This window comes from Molothrus aeneus, chromosome 3 (assembly GCF_037042795.1).
Source record: "Molothrus aeneus isolate 106 chromosome 3, BPBGC_Maene_1.0, whole genome shotgun sequence".
In the NCBI taxonomy this organism is placed as follows: Eukaryota; Metazoa; Chordata; class Aves; order Passeriformes; family Icteridae; genus Molothrus; species Molothrus aeneus.
The window spans coordinates 55,792,227-55,812,887 of record NC_089648.1 but is presented as its reverse complement, the minus strand read 5'-3'; the positions used below and the strand labels follow the sequence as shown (position 1 = coordinate 55,812,887).

Below are 20,661 nucleotides of genomic sequence, written 5' to 3'. Positions count from 1 at the left end.
GAGAAAGCTGTTATTTTTTTCATGCCATACATCTCATCTCCCATGGTATTATTCAGGGTCTACTCCCATCTTAAAACTCTTTAATCTGGTGAACCTCTACACAACACTGAGTCTGACTAAAGCATATCAGATGCAACAGCCCAGCTGCACACCCCTCATTGTGTAACAGGAAGGCCACTTCAAACCAAACATTGCTACCTACAGATAACACAGAAGGTATTTACTAAAACAAGTCACTAAATACTGTTTTGGATGTCCATGCATTGGAGCGAGAAAAGGTATGTCTACCTAGCAAGGTCACTGAGGCTGTCAGGGATTTTCCATAGGTGACATGAGAAATAAATACCTTGATCTATAGTGGACCCTCTATTCTACTAGGTCCACAGATATTCTGTCAGAAACAAGTCTCTTGGGGTAAATCACAGCCATAAAGGTATTAGATCGTCTGGCTGTGATGGGCATGGGCAACAGGTATGGGCAACCCTGAGCTGTTACTTAGGAAAACGAGGAAAGTGGCTTAAAAATTCATCACAGAAAACATGAGGAAACACTTCACTGTCTAGGCATGGCCACTGTGGTACTATGGAACCTACAAAGGTCTTTTAGCAATCCATGATGAAGAGCTATGTACCTGAGAGGCTGGCATATTCTGAGTACAAATGAGCTTTCAATGAGCATTTGGTGAAGTCATTGCTCAATAAGGAACTTTTCCAATTTAGCACCTAACTCTGTCACCCTCTTCGTGGATGATGGGATCCTGTGCAGATCAGACCACAGGAGAAAGGGTCTGGGGCACCACATTACACCAAATAGGCAATGTCCTCAAGAACTAGGCTTCCCAGCAACCACCAAAATAAAAAGCAACACATTATACTAAATGACTGAACCTGTATCCTGCTGGAGGACTTTTCATCTAGCTACTGATTCTAGGAAAAACACAATTAGTGACATTAGTACAACAAAGGCAGGATACCTGGTCTGTAAGGAGGTCTAACAAATTGGCGCTGAGAAGGGCTCCCTAGCCTGGAGTTCAGTAGTCGCTGACGAGGAGACGAAGCGGAAGAAACTGGTGGAGAAATGGTATGTGTGGTGGTAGATGCAGAAGAACGTGGCCAGACAAAGCTTGGTTTAGATGGGTTATGTTTGTTAGAGGACTGAGTAATCTGTGATGCTGTGGCAGAGCTTCTTGGTGATTCAGGAGGAGACATTTTTAATATTGAAGGTTTTTCCATCTCTTCTTCTTCAGAACTTACTTTGTGAGGTAGAAGAGTGTCCATAGACTTTCTTTTATTGCTAGCAGTGTCTTCATATACATTTTTGTTACCTCTAGAAACAGAAGGGGACCGTTTTGCAGCCAAAGATGTGGGTTTCTCTTCCATTTCTTTCTGATCATATTCACTGTAATAATCATCCTCTTCATTAGAAACTGACTGATGAGATTTAGATGAAGAAGGGGAAGGAACTTTTTGAGGAAGTTCAGTGTTAGACATTTTTGAGGGCAACTGGCCCTTTTTTTTCTCTGTTTGGGATGCTGTCCTTGTAGCAACTCCTGAGCGAGTAGGCAAGGAAGGACGAGTTTGTCTTGAAGTGTGTGACAACCTTTGATTATACTGGTTGTCTTTTGCTGTATCACTGGCAGAACTGGAGTCTGGCTGAGTGTGTTTTGGCTTGTAGGAAGGTACCTGAGAACCTGTCTGCTGTTGCTTTGATTGAGACGAACTTGAGCTGCCCTGAGAGAAAGAAGCAGATAATCCCCTAGAAGAGGACACCTCTTTAAGAAACACAGAGTGCCTGCTTGCTCTGTCACTGCCTTCTGTTTCATCCTCATCATCCTCTTCCTGCAACTCTTCATTACTTTGGGATGAGATGGCGCGGTGGGATGGGAGGCGCCGGCCCCTTGAATGCAGGATGGAAGGACTGGTTTGTGCCCTCTGTGGAGGCTCTGAGTGGGAGGTCTTCTCCACTGGAAGACGAGAAGAGAGTGTTTTTCTAGGCAAAGAATCACTTGGTTTTGATCGAGCAAGCTTTTCTTTTACCTCTCGATTGCCCTGCTCTTCAGGTTTGGATTTGGAAAGAGAAGACTGCAAATGAGAATGTTTTTCTGGAGCAGCTGTTTGGCTTTGTTGTTCTTCTGAGTCAGAGTGGGGTGATTTTTCACCATGTGTCTCTCTGGAGCGAGAATCAGGACTGACCTGAGGATTTCTTCTCTTGGAATAGATTGCTGAAGAAGACTGCCTGGAAGAGGGCAAAGAAGGAAATAAGGGGTTTTCATCTTGTGAGTCCTCCTTATAATTCTTATCAACATCCTTTCCCTTGGATTTGGCACTGGTGGAGGAGCGAGAGTGAGGTGAAGTGTAACCAGGAACAGCAGACCTTGATGAGACTGTTGCCACAGCTGATTTTGAATCCTTCCATGTGCGGGAACTGGAGCCTGAGGATAGCCTTGTTTGCTGTGACCTAAAACTTGGCTGTCCTGCTCCGTCCTCTGCTTCTTCACTGTCAAACTCATTATGGCTATTATGAGTGTGGGAATCTGCTGATTTGGAAGCAGGTTGGTGTGAACGGCCTAGAGAGCCAGACCTGCTGCGATGGCCTGAGACACCCTCGTGAGACACAGCAGACTGCCGACTCAATGGCAAGGCCTGGCGACCAGGCTCTGAAGCTTTAGAAGATACTTTCACCAGCACAGGGTCAGGCTTCCCTTCCACATTACTCACAAGACCGTTACTTTTGGCAGGCACAGGCTGTGAAGAGGTCTTAGAAGGCACATTGTTGCTGCTTTGCCTCAACTGCTTTGTTTCATTATCTGTGTATCCGGGAACGGATGAGGCAGAAGAGTGTTGTACTGATGAAGGTAACAGTGCTGGTGGCTCACGTTCCTCTGTGCTCATCTGGCTTGACACCTCAGATGTGTGGGTTCGAACAGACATCCTCCCTGAGGCAAGGACAGGGTGGATTGGCTGACTAGGGGACAAGGGTTTAACGTTCCTGCTCTGGTCCTGGGTTTTTGGCAGTGATGTTGTAGCTTCCTGGGAGGAATCGTGATCATCTGTCACCTCAGTGGATTGGAGGTCAGGTTCCAGATCTCCTGTCTTTCTAGAAGGTAACTGAGATTTACTTAGGACCCCTCGAGTCAAGATTTTGTTCTTATATTCAGAAAGAAGACTCTTTTTATCACTAACACTAGGTGAATGAACAGACAGCTGCTTAGAAGAAGGTGACAGCTGGGCTTTTGAAGAAACAGAAGAACTTTGAGAAGGAGATGAGCCAGCATTCCCAGTCTTTTTAACCTCTGAATTATCTTGGATATTTGTCTTTTGCTGAGTAACTGAATCCTCATTAGCAGCTAGAGGCAAAAAAAAAAGTGTTTATTCACAACTAAAAGATTCACAAAAACTGAACAAAAGCAGAAAAGACCCAGGTAGCAAGAACAAAACTTATGAGACTATGGGACAATATTTATTTCTGTAATAACCAGGCTGTGGAGTCCAGCCAAGATAAGTTTTGGGTTGTAGGAAGGTACCTATGTGGAATTACTGTAGCTTGGGTAAAACTTAGACCAGTTAAAATCAAACATTTAAAATCAGGGACTGCAACACCATTTCAGGGGAACCAAATCTTCAGCAGAATTTAGTCATGTTGATGGCATGGTGCTGCATTATCCCATGTAAGGCTGTGGCCCACCTTTTTAGCTAACCCACCAAATATTCTGTCCCTACAACAGTAACTTTTTGGCAAGAGCCAAACACTGGGAGTAGTATCTAAGACACTAAGTGACTTTTAAGAGTGGGAGCTGTCAGGAACAGAGCAGACAAAAACCCAGAGCATTGCATTCTTTGGCCTTTGGATAACAAGAACACATAGTGTTGTCACAGATTATGGCATGCATTTATTTAAGAGGCTAAAATGTCCATAAAAATGACCTTTTGCATGCTGCAGAGTGACAAAGACTTATTGGGGCAATATAAGGATGAAAACAACAACCAGAAACAATGTCAAGGAAGTCAAATCCCACAGGTCAGACAGAGTGCAGAGGAGTTGAGTCAGTAAGAATTAACACAACTGGGACCAAGACAAGAGTGGGTGAACTACAGCATTGTTCATGGCTTGGTGCTTACCTGCTGGGATGGCGACACTGAAGGCTTTTGACTGAGGACCCGGTCCCCTCCTGTTTGCTGCACGAATTTTGAAAATATAGCGCTCCCCAGCCTGCAGACCATCTATTATGGCTGATGTTGTAGCTCCAGAGTAGGTGATGGACTTTGCTCCAAATGGCTTGAGAGCCGGGGCGTATGAAAGAATGTATTCTGAAATGATTTGGCAGACGGTTGGAAGGAGGAAACTGAAAACAGTCCTGTTTCCAGCGGACAGACTGTATGGGTAGGATGAATTAGAACGTGCATTACTAAAATTAATACACTGGCAATGCACGCCGAGTCAACAGCTGGAGTATAAAGACATGAGAGAGAGATACATGTATATATGTAGGTTAAGTTGAATATTTGTTCTTATTCAGAAGAGATAATTCTACCAGAAAATATCAGCACTGCAGATTTGCCAAATCGTAGCAACATCACACCTGTCCAACAAATTCTAAATATGACACTGTGCTTAGCCAGAGCTAGGGTCAAAAACCATGGCAGAGAGAGCAAAGCAAGGTCTGGCTGCCACTTTGAAACTCATCCTGCTCTCATCTTCGAATTTTTAATTACTGTGATACCTGTGCTCTGTCTTAGCTTTCTGAGTTGAGAGAAATTTCACCCCTATAGGAACAATTCTGGGCATGAAGAGGAATCTTCCCATTATACTCCCAAGAAGTGCAGGTGAAATGTCAGATATGTGCAAGCTCTGTTTTCTTTTCAAATCCTCTGTAAGAGGCACAGGTATCAGATAAAACCAGGGTTTTGATGATAAATTTCACGGGCTGCCTACTCTACACAAAAACCCACAATAATATCTAAGGAGCCACAGTGCCACAATGAGAAAAATCTAGAATATAATGACATCTTTTTTTTTTATGAAAGTGACCCCATGTTTATTGTGTTAAGAAAAAAGTCATGCACAGTTCATCAAAATCAAGTTAAAAATCATTGATATTTTATATGCAAATAAATTTAACGCTCCACTGAAAAACAAATCAAGGTATTGGAAGGCATGAATCCTTTTTCTTTGAATCTTTTTTCTTTTCCTTCTTTTTACACAGGCATTGCTTCCATGGCAGAGACACTGGTGTAGCTTCTGATAACTCTTAAATCACTACTGGAGAACATTTTTTCCCATTATTTTAATATGTGGTATAAATACATAAAGGACAGGATTGAAAAACAAAAGGATCAAAAGACAAGAATTCCTGATTACCACATGGTATCAAAATGACCATGAAACGCTAATTCAGTGATTTTATTTAGCCAGTAAAAATATCTTGCCATTTATTTAGTTTAAAAATACGACATCTCCTGTAACACTTCATACCCAAACAATGATATATTAGATGTGTATAAGCATTCAGCCCTTAAATATTAGGTACCTTTAAAATGATTGCCTTGGATGAGTGATCTAATAACAATGCAGACAAAACTGCACAAAGGGCTACAGATTTGTCAAAATTAGGAGCAGACCTGAAATATCAGATAATGTCCCTGCATGACCCTTCTTACAGAAATAATGATTCTTGGACACAACTGCAGCTCCATTGAAGTAATTGGCAAGACTTCTATTGACTTCAAAAAAGGAAGGAATTCCATCACTGTCCCGAAGAACACATAAAGCAGGTCTTGCAGACACGGTGTACCTCCCTCCACGCCAATGATTTTTCAAATCCTGAGATGCTGTAGGCTGATAAGGGACCTCCAAAAACTTGGGTAATTTAAAAACACAATCTTGTTAACCACTGAAGAACGGGAGGCTAAAAAATCAGCTTAATTTTTGGAGGGAAACAGGGAAAAAATCCTAGAAAGAGCTTTTCCTTTTTCTTTAATTCTATGCAAATCTTAGCCAACTGGCAAACTATCTTTATTGCTATGTCAAATAACACTATAGTACACAAGATTTATGCATGAGATCTTCTGAAATCAGATTTGTGTTTGCTTCTTAAGCTGGGGATTTCCTTCCATGACAAACTAGAAATAAAACACAACATAAACCCACTCACTTTCTTGGCAACTACCCAATCTTTTCCTCTACAACTAATTCTTTAAAATCTTTCTGGAAACTTCCTTCTTGAGCCTCATTTTGACCTGCCTATTACTGGAAGAAGAGATAAAATGTGCATGCATGATACCCCAGGAACCTCTGTGGGATCGCAGGCAGACAGTGACAGTGGCTTCTCAGTGGCACTGTGGGGACACTGGGCTGGAAACATGAAATTCTTGCTTGGGTTTAATCAAGTGAAAGAATCCTGGCACAGCCAAGGTTCCAGCTTACTGCAGGGCAGCAGTTTGCCTTTGAGAACAACAGGTCCTTGAGGGAGTTAGAAACCAACAGTGAAGACTCACCTTTGACTTTTCCTTCACTCTCTGGAAGAGCATCCCAGGATGCTGCTACAGAGGTTGGTTTCCCCTTTAATGGCCAAACATCCAAATTTTCAGGTGCGCTGGCAGGAGCTGGGAAACAGCCATACACAGAAGAGGCAAGTAAGAATCAACACAGCATACACCTTTTGCTCCATAGCAGAGATTCCTATACAGCTACTTCAAAGATAAACGTGAAGAGTATACACATGCCTCAGGTCCATGCTTGTCTCTGTCACATCTCTCTCTCAGACTGCCATAGTGAAATTTTATTCCTTAATTTTAAAAACAGGAAGTCTGCACAAGACTGCTATTGTGGCTTAGCCAGAACGACACAGTAATTTGTTTGTTATGGAGCATTTCCCTGTACCAAAGGGGCATGACAGCTTCTCCATGGTGGAGGGAGGATTTAAATTTGCGGTCCACAAAGAGGAATGGAAGCCAGGTTGCTCTTCTTAAAAGGAAGGAGCACATCTAGCTGCAGGGGTCCAAGGTGCTGAACCATCCCACAAAAATACCTGCGCTGCCTCCCCTTGTTCTCCTTGTACCACAAGAGCAGCTGAGTATGCTCTCCTGGTGTGCTTCACTACCACAGGGATGCAGGCAGCAGCACTGAGGCCTTTCCCACACTCTCAACCCTCTGCTGCCCCAAGCAATCACTTGTCTTGTTCTGGCTTTCCCTCAAGTCAGCCCTGTTCCACAGCTCAAACCCTATGCCTTGTGTTAGCCCAAGGACCCTCTGAATGCATACCTGCCTCTGGGGTCCGCTGGTAAACGGACACGCTCCATTTGCCTTCCTTTTCTCCCTCCAAGATCTGGATGGCAAACTCGTACATAGTGTCTGGCAGCAGGTTCTCCACCAATGCCCGCCGGTTGGGCACCTGCTTGTAATCCCACCTCGCCGATTCCCCCTTTTCCCGATAGCGAACATTGTACTGCCTGGCACCAGAAACACAGGAAAATGAAAGTGAGCATGTGGGAGCCCAGCAATAGCAGAACCAGAGTGGGACAGGGATGCTTTGCCCTCAAGTAGCCTGCTGGGGCTTAGGGAGGAACCTACCAAAGTGCAAACAACAAAGTACCAACAACAAAGCCCTGCATGTTTTTTTCCTTTCTCTAATGGAGTGTGATTGCTTTCACCCCAAAGGATGGATTCTCCAAGATGGCTCTTTCAAGATACTTATTCAAAACACCCTTTTCCCTGGGGGAAAGCTGCAGGATTTCCTGAACTGAGCCAGGCATGCTGGGTGGTTCCACACCACTATCTCACTGCCCCATGGCCATGGGCATGGCTGGATTGCTGGCAGGCCCTTGCTCCCAGAGCAGCACCGGTGGCTCAGTTCCCACCTGTCTGCCTTGATAACTGCTTCCACAAAGAAATAGAGAACATCTAAAATTGCTAGTTTTCCTGCTGTGTCTCTCAGGACACTTCAGCCCCAGTTTGCACAGCTCTTCAGTGTTCCCAGGCTGAGCAACACAATCCAGTGCTTTCAGATCTTTGGCAGTTTCCAGCCATTTCCTTGTTTGTTTTGGTCTCCAACTGCTACAGCATGCTGCCACAAGCCAAGGTCTCACTCACAGGAGTCCCAGCCTGCTCAGCATCAGCTGCAAGGGGTTTCTGAAGGGTCAGAGGATGCAGGGTGCAATGATGGGTGTCTTTCCCACTGCAGGATGTGTCTTTCCCACTCCACCCACAGCATGGTCATCTCAAAGCTGTAGTCTGTTTTGACAACTCAACCCAACACCTCACCTCTGTGGGCTGTGCCTTGTCCCCCACTCCTTCTTTGCCCATGCATCTTTGGGGATTTGCTGGCTGTGGTGATACACCAAGACTGGAACAGCCAAATAAATACCAGAGCTGGTGCTGGCAACATTTCAGAAGAGATGTAAACCCCTGTAGTACAACACTCACACAGGTCTCTAAATGCTAATGAGCAGGGCACTAGGAGGCAAGCTAAATTTTTCTCATAACCAACAGCAATTAAATGAATGCAAAAGCATTCAGTAGAGCATTGGCAGCAGTTCTCCTTCAGTACCCATTTAAAAACCCAGGGCTAAGTACCTATTTGCTGCAACCTTCCTCTTTTCATACAGTGGGTCTGTCCAAGTAACAAGCACAGACTGAGAGGACATAACTCGAACAGTTATGTCTTGTGCCACCTCCACCTCTTCCTCCTCTGAAAAGGCAAAACAGAACAGCATATCATTAGCAACACTGGAGTTCTCTTTAAAAACAGCAAATGTCTTCAACTGACGCCATAATATTCACTCAGCACAGTTGATTTAGAGATACAGGTGGGAGTAGAAAATTAATTACATTGATTACTGATGGTATTTCATGGAAAGATAATTTCTTTTGTTAGCTGTGTACCCGCAAGGCCGCAGTACTAATACATTCGACAGTCCTTCAATATTCTACTCGTCTCCAAACTGTTACTCACAGCAAATGTTTTATTAACACACTGATATTCACTATCTCTGGCAAATGCACTGCGAGAGGTACCTGGAGAGCAGAAATTTTGTCCTAAAGAAAATTCTGAGATTTTAAAATCAGGTTTCATTTTGAAGGGCAATAAAATAAAACCTTCTTCAAAAATTTTTTCACAAGGGAGAATAATGTATATTTTATGGTTTTGAGTGCTTCGAACAGATTGTTTGAATTCAGCTTTAATTTTTTATGGTATACAAGGAAAAAAATCATTGAAGTGGGCTGTTATGACATATCAGAGTACCTTTTGCAAATAATTTACAAAATTTTAAAATTAAGTGAAATTAATTTGATATTTTGAGGTGTTTAATTTTGATTAGGTTCCCTTTTCTATCTGTCCATCAAAGTTGTTTTAGTCTAGTCTATCTACTGGCTAATGAGAGATTTATTACTTTTCCTTACTAGTGTAATGGCAACTATTTCCAAGTCTCCCAAAGGCACAGAATGTACAAGGCACGACCTTCCAGACAGAGTTTTATAGACAAGTAACATCGGAAAAAATATCGATGTCTCAGGAAAGGAAAAGAGCCAGTAAACTCTGGAGGATGATCTCAGTCTCTAGGGATCTTACTCATATATGACTGAAATTCTGGGAGAGATTGCTCTTCTCTTCAGCAAGAGAAGGGCATTAGCCCAAAACCCAGCACTGCCTGCAGAAATGGCAGGCAGCAGGGAGGCACATTCCCCCTCTTCCAAACAGGTTTTTAATGCACAGGGTTTTCAGACAGTTCCAAGTTTTCCATGCCAAACAGCTACCATACAAAATGGCCAAGAGGACCCATCTACTACCCACAAGTAGCTTAGGGGGCCTATTGACAAAGTTTTGCAATGGGAGCACCTGAAGAAAGAAAGTGAGCATGAAAAAGGAAAAGGTGTGAGATGGGATTTCAATACAGTTCAACCACAATTCTCAGTTCTGGCATAGGTGTTTATCACCATCAAAACCTCCTAAACACTTTGCCATTCCCATGCCATCCACATCACAGTATGAGGGGGTGAAAAAGCACACTGGCATGGAGATGACTCAGAATCTCAGTCATCCTTTTTAACAGTGGCAGCAGCATGCAATCACTTCTTTCCAATGTAAGTGAAAACTTTTGCTGGGTTGATGCTTCTGGTAATCAACCCTTCAAAAAAGGGGTTATAGATCTGAGAGAAAGAAGGCATATCATTTTGGGGGGCCTGGCTTTGATTTAATCAAGTCTTCTCATGCAGTTACTGCAATGCATAACATTTGTCAGTAGATAGAGAGGAGAAGATTAAAGAAAAAAAAAAATAAACAGGACCTCAGAAACTCAACCAACCATGTTACAAAATTGTATTATTTTATTAATCCTGCTTGAATTAGAGAATTAGAGACATCCATCAAGCTCTTCACCACAAAGAGAAAAACATAGTAGCTCTAGCATCAAAAGACTTCCCATGTAAAAATCACAAAGCTATCACTTTGCATCCAATTGTCTCCACTCATTGACAGTGGATGTGAAAGAAACATACCTGTGACTTTTCTTTTAGTTAAAGATGACCTATAGACAGGTTGGCTCCTTCCTTGTGAGCTCCTTGATGGTAGTGAAACCACATGAACTGATTCAGAGGCTGTGCATGCAGGGAAAAAACAGAAGGTTTCCTGTAACCTTTTTCATTTATAAGAACGAATGGATTTCAGAGTGGTCCCACCACATGCAAGCAGAATCTGAGGTATGGCTCTTCTCTCCACCCTTTCCTTCAGGTGTTAATATGACAAACTTGCACATGGTGTCTCTTTAACATAGCATTGAGTTCTCCTACAATTTCTACATGATTCTCTACATAATACCCTCACTCTGCTAAGACACAGAGGAAGAAGGGTTTTTGATACCTAGGACAGCACATGATATGTGCTCACCTAGCAGCTGCAGGGGACTACAGCAGTGTGCTAGCTAAGCCAGTGCTCTCAGGGAAATTTCACTCACCCAGTTTTCTTGCTTCCTGGTTTTGTCGCTCTTGCAGCATCGGAGCATAGCTCATCCTTCGGTTGCTCTCTCCATATCCACGGGGATAGCCTTGGGATCTGCTGTGTGGACCCCTGAAGCCTGCTCCATAAGGGGGTCTCCACCGAAAAGGTAACTTGCTCTCTGGAGACTGGGCTCGCACTCTCAGAGGTCTGCTTGGCATGGCTCTCTCTTCACAAAATAAGCAAACACACACACAAACCCCATGATAGTTACTATGGAGCACATGATATTGGCACTCCACATATGTCTGTTGGAAACACATCTATGAAGATCAGAACAAAGGGCATAATTTTACAGCTTTTTAATTGTTTCTATAAAACCAAATTGGAGTAAGAACAAGCTTTCCAAGTGGGATGTACAATACTCAACAGTGCCTTTTCCCAGGCCCTTCAGACAGACTGGTGCAAGACCTTGAAAGTGAAAACATATCGTAATACAAGGACTCCTGCCAGAAACTGGGGATGTCTTGTAGCTTTCCTTTTAAATCTTTTCCTTTTTTCTTTTTTTAAACCCCCTTTCCCCACTTCAGGCACACCGGTACATTATTTTTTGGGAAGAGCTAAAGTTAAGTGTAAAATGAAGCACAGAGCAGTTTTACTATTAAAAGCAGGTTCTTTTCTCCTAAACCCACCTCTAATTGTTCTGTTCTCTAAAATATCTGTTCTGCACATGCCTTCATTCCTAACTTACCAAACTCTCATTATATGATCCCTTGAGCACTGTAAAAGATATCTCATGCAAGTTGGGTATTTTTTAACATTTGCTGACAAGTCTTTTAAGAAGTCACACAGGTTCAAGGCTTAACAGCTCTTCTAGTGAAAAAAAAATTTCCTAGTATCCAATCTAAACCTCCTTTTGGCCAACTTGAGACCATTTCCTCTTGTTCTGTCACTTGCAACTTGGGAGAAGAGATTGACTCCCACCATATTACAACTTCCTTTCAAGCAGTTGTAGAGATTAACAAGGTCTTCCCTTGAGACCTTTTCTCACCTATTCTTAACAACTCCAGCTCCCAAAACATTCCTTTATAAGACCTGTGCTCCAGAGCTTTCCCAGCCTTGCTGCCATTCTCTGGACTTCCCCCAGCACCTCAATGACTTTCTTGTAGTGAGTGGCCCAAAACTGGACACAGAACTCAAAGTAGTTGAGTATCACCAGTCCAAGTGCAGGGGTATGATCCCTTTCCTGGTCCTGCTGCCATGCTATTTCTCATACATTTTCCTCATGTCCAACCCAAACCTCCCAAACAGCAACCTGCAGCTGCTGCCCAGCATTACAGGGCTACATGTGCCTTGCTCCCACCAAGAAGTGACTTTTTGCAGGCTCCCATGAAGGAGCAGCTGGCTGCTGAGAGATGTTTCCCTATCCTCCTGTTTCTCAGATTGAGCCAGCCCCATTCCCTTAGGCTCTCACTGAAGCCCATGTGCCATTGGTAGCCACCACATCCCCAGATCTCAACATTTCTCCTGAGCATCCCAGCCCTGGCTGAGGGAAATAACATCTCCCCTCAACCAGCCACACTCTCCCAGGTGCCTGAAGTTTTTACAGGCTGCAGTGGAAGCACACTGTGCTGGTTTTCTCTCAGCAGCCCTGTATGTTCTGGGAAGAACACTGCAGCCCAACAGCTCTGCTTCCCCAGTCAAAGCTGCAGCTTTCATCTGCAATTAAAATAGAGAGTTGCAAGGGATGAAGGATACAAAAGGAACTAGCCCAGCCAGAAAGACATATGGAAAGTATTCAATCTGAAACAAATGTGGTTTTAGGCAAAGAGAATTGTACTGACCCTAAGGCTGAATGCAGGGGATCAGCTGAGATTTTAAAACCAGGGCTTTCCAAGGATTCAATTACTTTCCTCATGGTAGTACCACACTCTACTACCATTGTTCCCATTTCACTAGTTAGTTCCAGTTTCTATTTATCATTTCTCATCACAGCTTCACCAGCAGGAGTCTGAAGGCACCCAAGATGGAGTTATCAGCAATGGTTAAAATGTCAATGCTGATAACTGCTGATCCATCAAAACCAGTGTTTTTGTGTGAAGTCTGTTCCAGGATTTACAAGAAAGGGACTTCTCATTAAAAATGAAGAGTAACAGCAGGAGCTTACCACAGCCCAGGAGCCATCCCTGGTCTGGGATAAGGCTGAAGGCCCTGACCTCAGCCACACAGGGTTAGATGAAGCTGAGTTTACATCTCCCCACAGAAGTACCCACCAAGTTGCTGTCCCACAAGGTTTAGCCATGCCAAAGGGTTGGCACTTCCCAGTCAGGAGGACATGTCACACTCCTTAAGTCCCCAACAGAGTCACTGTCTTCTGCAGTCACAGCCCCTGAACATCAGCATCCCCTTGTCCTGGTCTCCTGATCTCATCTTAGCTCTGGGAAAAAAAAATCTGAGTTTCCACAAGAAGGATAACCCTGGGACTGTAGACAGTGAGCAACAAGAGAAACTCATTGTATCCTAAAGACCAGAGTTTTATCCTCCTGGCCAGGCTTATTCTTGTTCAAAAAAATCCCTCAGAATCACCACCACCAACAACAAAAATCCCACCAAAAAATTAAAACTGTCCTAAACAAGCTAAACTCACAAGAGAAGGGATGGGAAGAGGAAGTAATAAATCCCATGCATAATTTAAGTCATTCAGCTCCCAATGATGCCCCTTCCTGTGGGGATACTGAACTCCCCAGGAACAATAGTCTTAAACAGCCTTAAAAGAATTAGCTACCAAGTACTTGACTGAACTTAGGGTTGACTCTTCCTCATCTGCCCATTATTTACCCCTGTAAGCATTTTCTCTTTAGTTCCAAAACTGATTTAAGAGGTTTCTGAACTTCCACTCTGGTCAAACTAAATCAACTGGTAATCACCTTCAGAACTCATCTAAAGATCAACCTGCAATTACATTAAAATAAAATGCTTTCTTATAGTCTTGAAAAGGAGAAAGAGTCACTCCCTTTCACTCTCTTCAGTCTAGAAATCCAACATTACTTAGAACTGCAGGAATCTGTGTACAGTATCTTGGCCCTGAAAATTCGGGGCTGATTAAAGCCTTGAGACTGACTTCTCACAGATGAAATGTCCACTAGTATTGCCAAAATGTCTCTGTACTGTAGGAAAGCATTTTACGAATTATGTAAGCCCAAAGCGCAAGGTCTAAGCTGAGGGTAAAACATCCTCTGAGCAACCACACAAGGAGGCAGCTTGCACTTGCCAAATCATACAGATTCTTCAGAGGGTCTCATCAATTATCTAGCAAAGGAAAACACAAAATAGTTCCAGAAGAAAAGGGAAGTACTGACCCCTAGCAACCAATCTATAACTGCAGGGGAAAACATACCAGACAACTCAAACCTATTAAGATACAAAAAGTCATTGAAATTTGAGGTCACAAAAAATCAGGCACTTCAATTTACCACCACAAGTCTAGGTACAGGTTTTTCCTTTTGCCTTCCACAGTCAACAAAAACTTTTCTACACTTTGTGCACCATAACTTCAGGACTGGAAAACTGGACCTATAAAATGTGTTCTGCTGCAGAGATGACACTTGGCACAGCCAGTAGACAACATACATATAGTTTATAAGGAACTATGAATCTCTCTTTTCACTTCAGGCAGAAGTCTGGGAGACTGAGTACAGTGGCCCAGCCATGGCCAAAGCAACAGAAAGGCAGAAATTGTATCTGCTAAGAGATAACAAAGTCATCAGAAAAGACCAAAAATGGTAGCTGGTAAATGAAATTTTGCAATGGACAACTTGACCAAAAATCATCAGAATCTGCATTGCAACAGCAAACTGGCAGGATTTTTGCAGTTCTTTTAGGGAAAATGTTGTGGTTTAGTTTTTACTATTATTTTAAATTAAGTTCTAAGCATAAAATGAGACTTACTGATTCTGAACCCTGTACTTGAGACTACTACTGCTTTACCAGACAAAACAGTATGAAAGGTTAAAGAAAAAGTACTGCTCAGAAGAGCAGTTCAGAAGAAAAGAACTGCTTAAGTTCATTTATCCTTCTCAAAAAGCAGATTCCTGTCTTAAGAAGTCTTTAACTGCTCCCTAAGCTCAACTAATTGTCCTTTGAGGTAAGAACTTTGCACCACTGGCAATCTGCAATCCAATTTCAGAGCTGAGCAACTCAGTTTACAGACACCCTGTGCTTTTCCACTCAAAACCACCATCAGGACTAGAAAAGTACTTCAGCTCGATGCAGTTCCTAGATCTCTGTGGCCATTTCTGTGGGAAACAACACTCTGTATAATATACATTTCCATAAGCATCCAAGCCCTATCTCCAAGATGTCAGCTGTACTTGTAGCAAAAAATTATAGTTAACTAAAGAACAGGGGGGGAAAGACACATTATATTTCAATTCCTTAGCTGGCAATTCTAAATTTAATTCCACTTTTGAGGTGTAAAACATTCATACTCATAAAACCTATTGTATTGGACACTCCTAAATGCAACTGCTTGAGCCATGACACTCAAGTTCAGGGCACACATGGCAAACACATCCTAAGGCAACTCTACAGGTGCCCTTCTTGGTCAGCTCATGAAACCAAGACAGGATCCTGCCCAGGGGTGCAGAAAGACTGAGGAATGCCAGCTCTGCAGAAAGCACCAGGGAAGTCAGAGAGCAAACCCCCACATCCATGTGGCAGTGTTCGTGTACTGGCTGTATCATGGCCAGACCTTCACCAGGAAAAAATTTATTGTTTTCAAAAATACTTTGCAACATGATCACTTCTTTCTTCTTCATGCCACCAGCAGGTGCTGATTTCCACATCCTATCTTCCAATAGGTAAACCACTTTGTGTATTGGCTTTAAGGGTTGGGGCAATTCAGATACACCATCTTGTTTTTTCACCCAATTTGAAATAGATTATGAAACAGAGTGTATTTGACAAGGTGAAAGCAGAGCTTCACCAGCAAAGCCAGGCATCTAAACTTTGGAGTCCTTTGTGCAACTTAAGGCTTTCAACCTCTGCTGATTATTCATAACCAGGAAAAGAAAAACATCCTTTTACCATAACTGAAAAGCAAAGGGGAAAGAAAACATCTCACTTTTCTCATCCAGCAATCCACACAGGGGTGGCTGCTCTCCTCCTCACCCTCACATAGTCTGACTGTTACCTGTCACCATACAGCTACCCCCAAGCCACATCAGCAGAAAAGAAAAGAAGAAAGAGGACAAACACAATACCACAGGAAGATAGTTGTTTTCCACCCAAAAATTAATGTCCTATGTCACTTTGTCTAAGTGTTACTGGATTTTTTTAAAGTTGATGGGGTTTTTTTTAAGTTGACCCAAGCTCAGTTAAGAAAATGTGAGCAATTCACCAGCTTCAATGAGGGCTGGACTGGGGCCATCCCAAGAAGAGTTCACTCTGCAAAGATATTTCCTGCAGTGGGTGAGCCAGCTCAAACAGTGCTGATGTGGCCCTCCGAACTGCGATGTGCTGACTGCTCTAAATGCACAAGACTCTGGGATCAGTGATTTCCCTCAGATCTGCCCTGGCACAGAGCAGAACACGAGCTCTAGTGGGGATCTTCAGAGTACTGCAGCAGTTAACACGTGTAAAAGCCTAAGTATATGACCTAAGAGAAAGTAGGACTGCAACGGAAAAACAAATCCACCCTGAGGCTTACTGGGTCGGTGGGTCCCCTAGCATTTTAAAATGCACTGTTAAATTTTCCCTGTGTGGGCTGATCAACTCTTGTAATGCCATTAATTTATACACTCAACCTCAGATCTCCTCCTGGAAATAAGTTACTCAGTTACAGCAGTAGAGGCGACATAAAAGTCCTTTGTTTCTTGAAGGAAAAAAAAAAGAAAAAATAGTTTAGCACATTTCCACACACTTCTGCTTGGCGCAGAAAGCAGGGACTGGAATGCTTTAGTTCCTGCAAAGCACAATGGAATCTGTGCCATAATTCACTGGGCTCCGGTCAGGAGTTTCGGGCAGAGGACCAGTATCCAGCGGTAATGTCCGATTTAAGGAAAGCGATTCATTATACATCTGTAGAGGAGTTACCTGGCATCCAGAGGACATTCTTTATATTGACAGCATCAACAGAAGTTTCCAGCGCTCCCTTTGAAGAGCCCTCTGAATGCTAAGCACAGTGGACCAGGGCACCTTTCAAACTCAGGAATGTAATTCTACACAATTAACACGTGTATTGCGACTTAGGAAAAACCAACAGTGAGTTATCAAAGGCTTCACATTCTCCCACTGACATCAATGCACAGGCTTCCTTCTGCATCAGTGACCTTTGATGGGAGCCCTCTGAGGCTGGGCCATGTCTGTCTCTCACACCCACTAGTTTTGGATACCTCACATCTGGGCTTCTCCAGTGATCAAACCACTGTGCAAAGACCCCCAGGAACTTCACAAAGGCTGTCAGAGCACACTACAGCCATGGCCCTGGTCTGCAGTACCCATTCAGCGTGTTGTCCAACACCTGCCTGTTCACTGAGTTGGAGGAAAGGCGGTACTGGAGTGACAACAGCTTAGGGGGTTCCTTGAGAGGACAGAGCAGGTGAAACCAGCTGGCAAAGGTAGAGGGTTGCCCTCACCATTCCTGGCTTCACCCACAGGCTGAGTTGGGGGATTCTTTCCATTAACTTATTGGGCTATAATTGTCTGCTCTCCCTGAAGACTGCACCCTTGGTATCTTGCCCTAATCATGAAGTCGCTCATCTACATCTGCTAGCCTATTTATACAGCCAAAACCTTTAAAATGCACATTATCAGTGACCATGCTGCTCACCTGGCAGGTATGGGCACTATAAAGAACTCCAGCACCAGAAAGATGAAGTGCACAGTCACTGCAACCACATGTGAGGTATGGACAACAGGTATGTGGTTGTGCACATTCCTTGGCAGGACATCCTCCTCTTGCCAGTCACCATGAGGACAGAGCTGCCTCCTAACCCTGCTGCCTTGCAGGTGTGACTGGTTGGCTTGAACAGGCATCACAGGTGACAGAAAAGCATCATTTGTATCAGTGCAACCATCCACAGCATATAGCTGGGCAAGGGTTTGCCATAGAGAAATGCAGGGATGGATTAGGGCCCACCTGAGGTTCCCTCTAAAATGACAACTACAAAGGCATGGATAGTGTCTTCAGCCAGCATGACAAGGGGGTAAAATCATGGCACTTGGCAAGGGAGAACTGAGACTCAGTAAGCTGTGCTTTGCTGTATGCACTAACCAAACAACAAAAACTTACGGAAACAGTTCCTCCAACTGGGCCCAGAGCTGCAACAGCAAAAGCCATCCATTCTGAGCCATACAGCTCCCAGAACCCCACTGTTATAATTCTAAAACTTGCATTTTCCCTCTTTCTCTTTCAACATTCTTCTCAAGAGATGCTGTGGACAGCTATGCCTTAAAAACAGCCCCCTTGCTTTATTTTACATATCTGTGCCACTATAGCATACATTTTTCACTTGTAATTGTCACCTGGAGAATGATATCAGTCTCATGAACACTTAAATATATTCCTCACCACATGCATTTGAGTTCTTCAACTCAAGACTGCATTCAAAGCTTTTCACTGCTCTCACAGCTTAAACCTGCCTAGCTCCCAGATGAAGCCTTGGTAGCACACTTTGTCTCCAACTTATTTTGAAATCTACCCCTGCTCCAGAGGTAGAGGCACCAAGTCATTGTTCCTTTAGGTCCAATGAGAGGACAGAAACCCCTGACAGTCCAGAAGAACTGAGCAGGTGGTTTTCAAGCTCTCCTGGCTGCACAGCTCTGGCCCTGGGGATCCTTGTTGCCACCCACACTAATGTGCATGGCCTGGGCTCCAAAACACATGGTTTACATCAGGCCACTGTTTCAGCTCTTGGAGAAATACAGCCCACTGCTCAACTCAGCAGCCACTTCTGGGAGTGCAAAACATGAAAGCTACCCCAGCAGCAGGCCTCCTGAAAGCTTCTGAACATCAGGCAGTGAGATGGATATGGATGGATATAGCATACCCTGTAAATCAGGAACAGCATGTAGGGGGGTGTGACCCTTCTAAAATAAAATCCTCAATCGCTAACAGAAAAGGGAGCAGCAGTTATGAAGAATGTACTTTGTATGTCATAAAAACTATAATTATTCCCAATTCCCTAATAAGTAAAATACGGAAAAAGTTGAACATTTGGCAGACCCATTTTGGAAGAGTTTTTAAAACCAACTACTCCAAAACCAGCACTGAAAGGTGGCTTATAAACCTATCACTCAAACTATCCCTTTGTCTAGATACATTTCCTCCACCTGGCTAATACCAATTCACACTGATATTAGTCTATTTTTCTTTTGGATTCTCATCAGTGCATCTTTCAAGGTCCTGATAATATTAGCTTGCTTACATTTGAAGTCTTTGAAGTTCTTCATCTGGTGAAAATAATTTTGTTTCTGGTGGATTGTTTTCTTTTACATGGCTTAACCATATCAGCCAGAGGTACTGCCAAAATGACTGACAACATAAGGACTTTTCTTCCTATGCAGGACAGGGTCATAATTCTGACTCCAGCTATTCCTTGAGAGTCCAGAAAACAGTCTGAGGATTAGGTGGTACCATCAGCAGAATTAGGCTTACGGCCTTTTAGTTTTTGATAACAAATAAAAAGCAGATCTATACTATTTGACTAAGTTTCAAATGTTAATACAGGTATCCTTTCAATCTTTGTTTGCTGATTTCAAGTCTAACCTTTCCTAAACTTAAAAATGGAAGACTCTGAGGAGGGACTGGATGCCTGTGGTACTCCAGTTTGACCCGAAGCTCCCTGGCTTCAGTGGAAACCTCTGCTTCATCAAGCCTGTCACTGGAAATTTGATTTGCAAGAAGGGAGACTCACTGATTTTTCAGAAAAAGAAATTTATAGCAAATCTCACCTATTTCTTTTAAATCAACAAAGAGGAAAAACTTGAGGTGTCAATGGATCTGATAAAGCCACTGATCCCAAATGATTCCATAGGCACTCCTTCAACTCCTCATCTGCAGGATAAAGGGAATATTAGTGCTTCTCCAGTGAAATGCACCTGAGGTTTCCCAGTGCTGACACCACACTGCCTCACGAGACTCCTGGCTGTCTCCAATAGCAGCTCCTGTGACACTCCAATTCTTCCTAGTGTGCAAGAAACTCTCATCTCTTGGCTTCATTGGACATTTAGTTGTAGAAATAGCACAAATATCAACTTACAACATCTTAAGCCCTGTTTCTGAGATAAATCAGAGCCTGAGGCTGCTTCAAATGGTACAGTCTGAATTTAATCTGACTGCAATCACAAACATGACAAAAGCACAGGATAAAGTTAGAACAGAGCTTGTTTTCCCACAGATAATCCTTGTACAGGCTGTCCTCTAGCCCTGTCAGAAGTTCAGTGACAGGAAGGAAACCTGCCTGAGAAAATTAGAACATGAACCCACACCAAGCAACTCATGCCATGGCAAGACATTGTCAGAATAAAACACCCCCCTTCAAAGTCTGTGTCTTTCCACACCATGTTTATGACTGTAGTCACCACATTGCTTTCACCTACACTTTGTTGTTGTTTTCGTATTCATGTTCTTCATTTACTATAAACTGTGGTAACTTTGTTTCTAACAGTCTAAGATGAAGCACACAATACATCAAAACCATGTCAGGAAAGTTAAGAGCAAACAAAACATT

At 43.2% G+C, this 20,661-nt stretch overlaps 1 protein-coding gene across 1 annotated transcript in view; it reads right to left on the bottom strand.

The window, feature by feature from the left end:
- The window catches only part of FNDC1 (fibronectin type III domain containing 1), a 62,909-nt gene that overhangs the window by 28,853 nt on the left and 13,395 nt on the right, over positions 1-20,661 (bottom strand). Inside the window, exons 2-8 of the mRNA XM_066545726.1 lie at positions 10,950-11,159; positions 10,495-10,593; positions 8,572-8,686; positions 7,261-7,448; positions 6,495-6,602; positions 4,119-4,307; positions 974-3,346 (exon numbers count right to left, since the gene is read on the bottom strand). Of these exons, the coding sequence (XP_066401823.1) occupies positions 974-3,346; positions 4,119-4,307; positions 6,495-6,602; positions 7,261-7,448; positions 8,572-8,686; positions 10,495-10,593; positions 10,950-11,159 (3,282 nt within the window). The remainder of the gene's footprint in view (positions 1-973; positions 3,347-4,118; positions 4,308-6,494; positions 6,603-7,260; positions 7,449-8,571; positions 8,687-10,494; positions 10,594-10,949; positions 11,160-20,661) is intronic.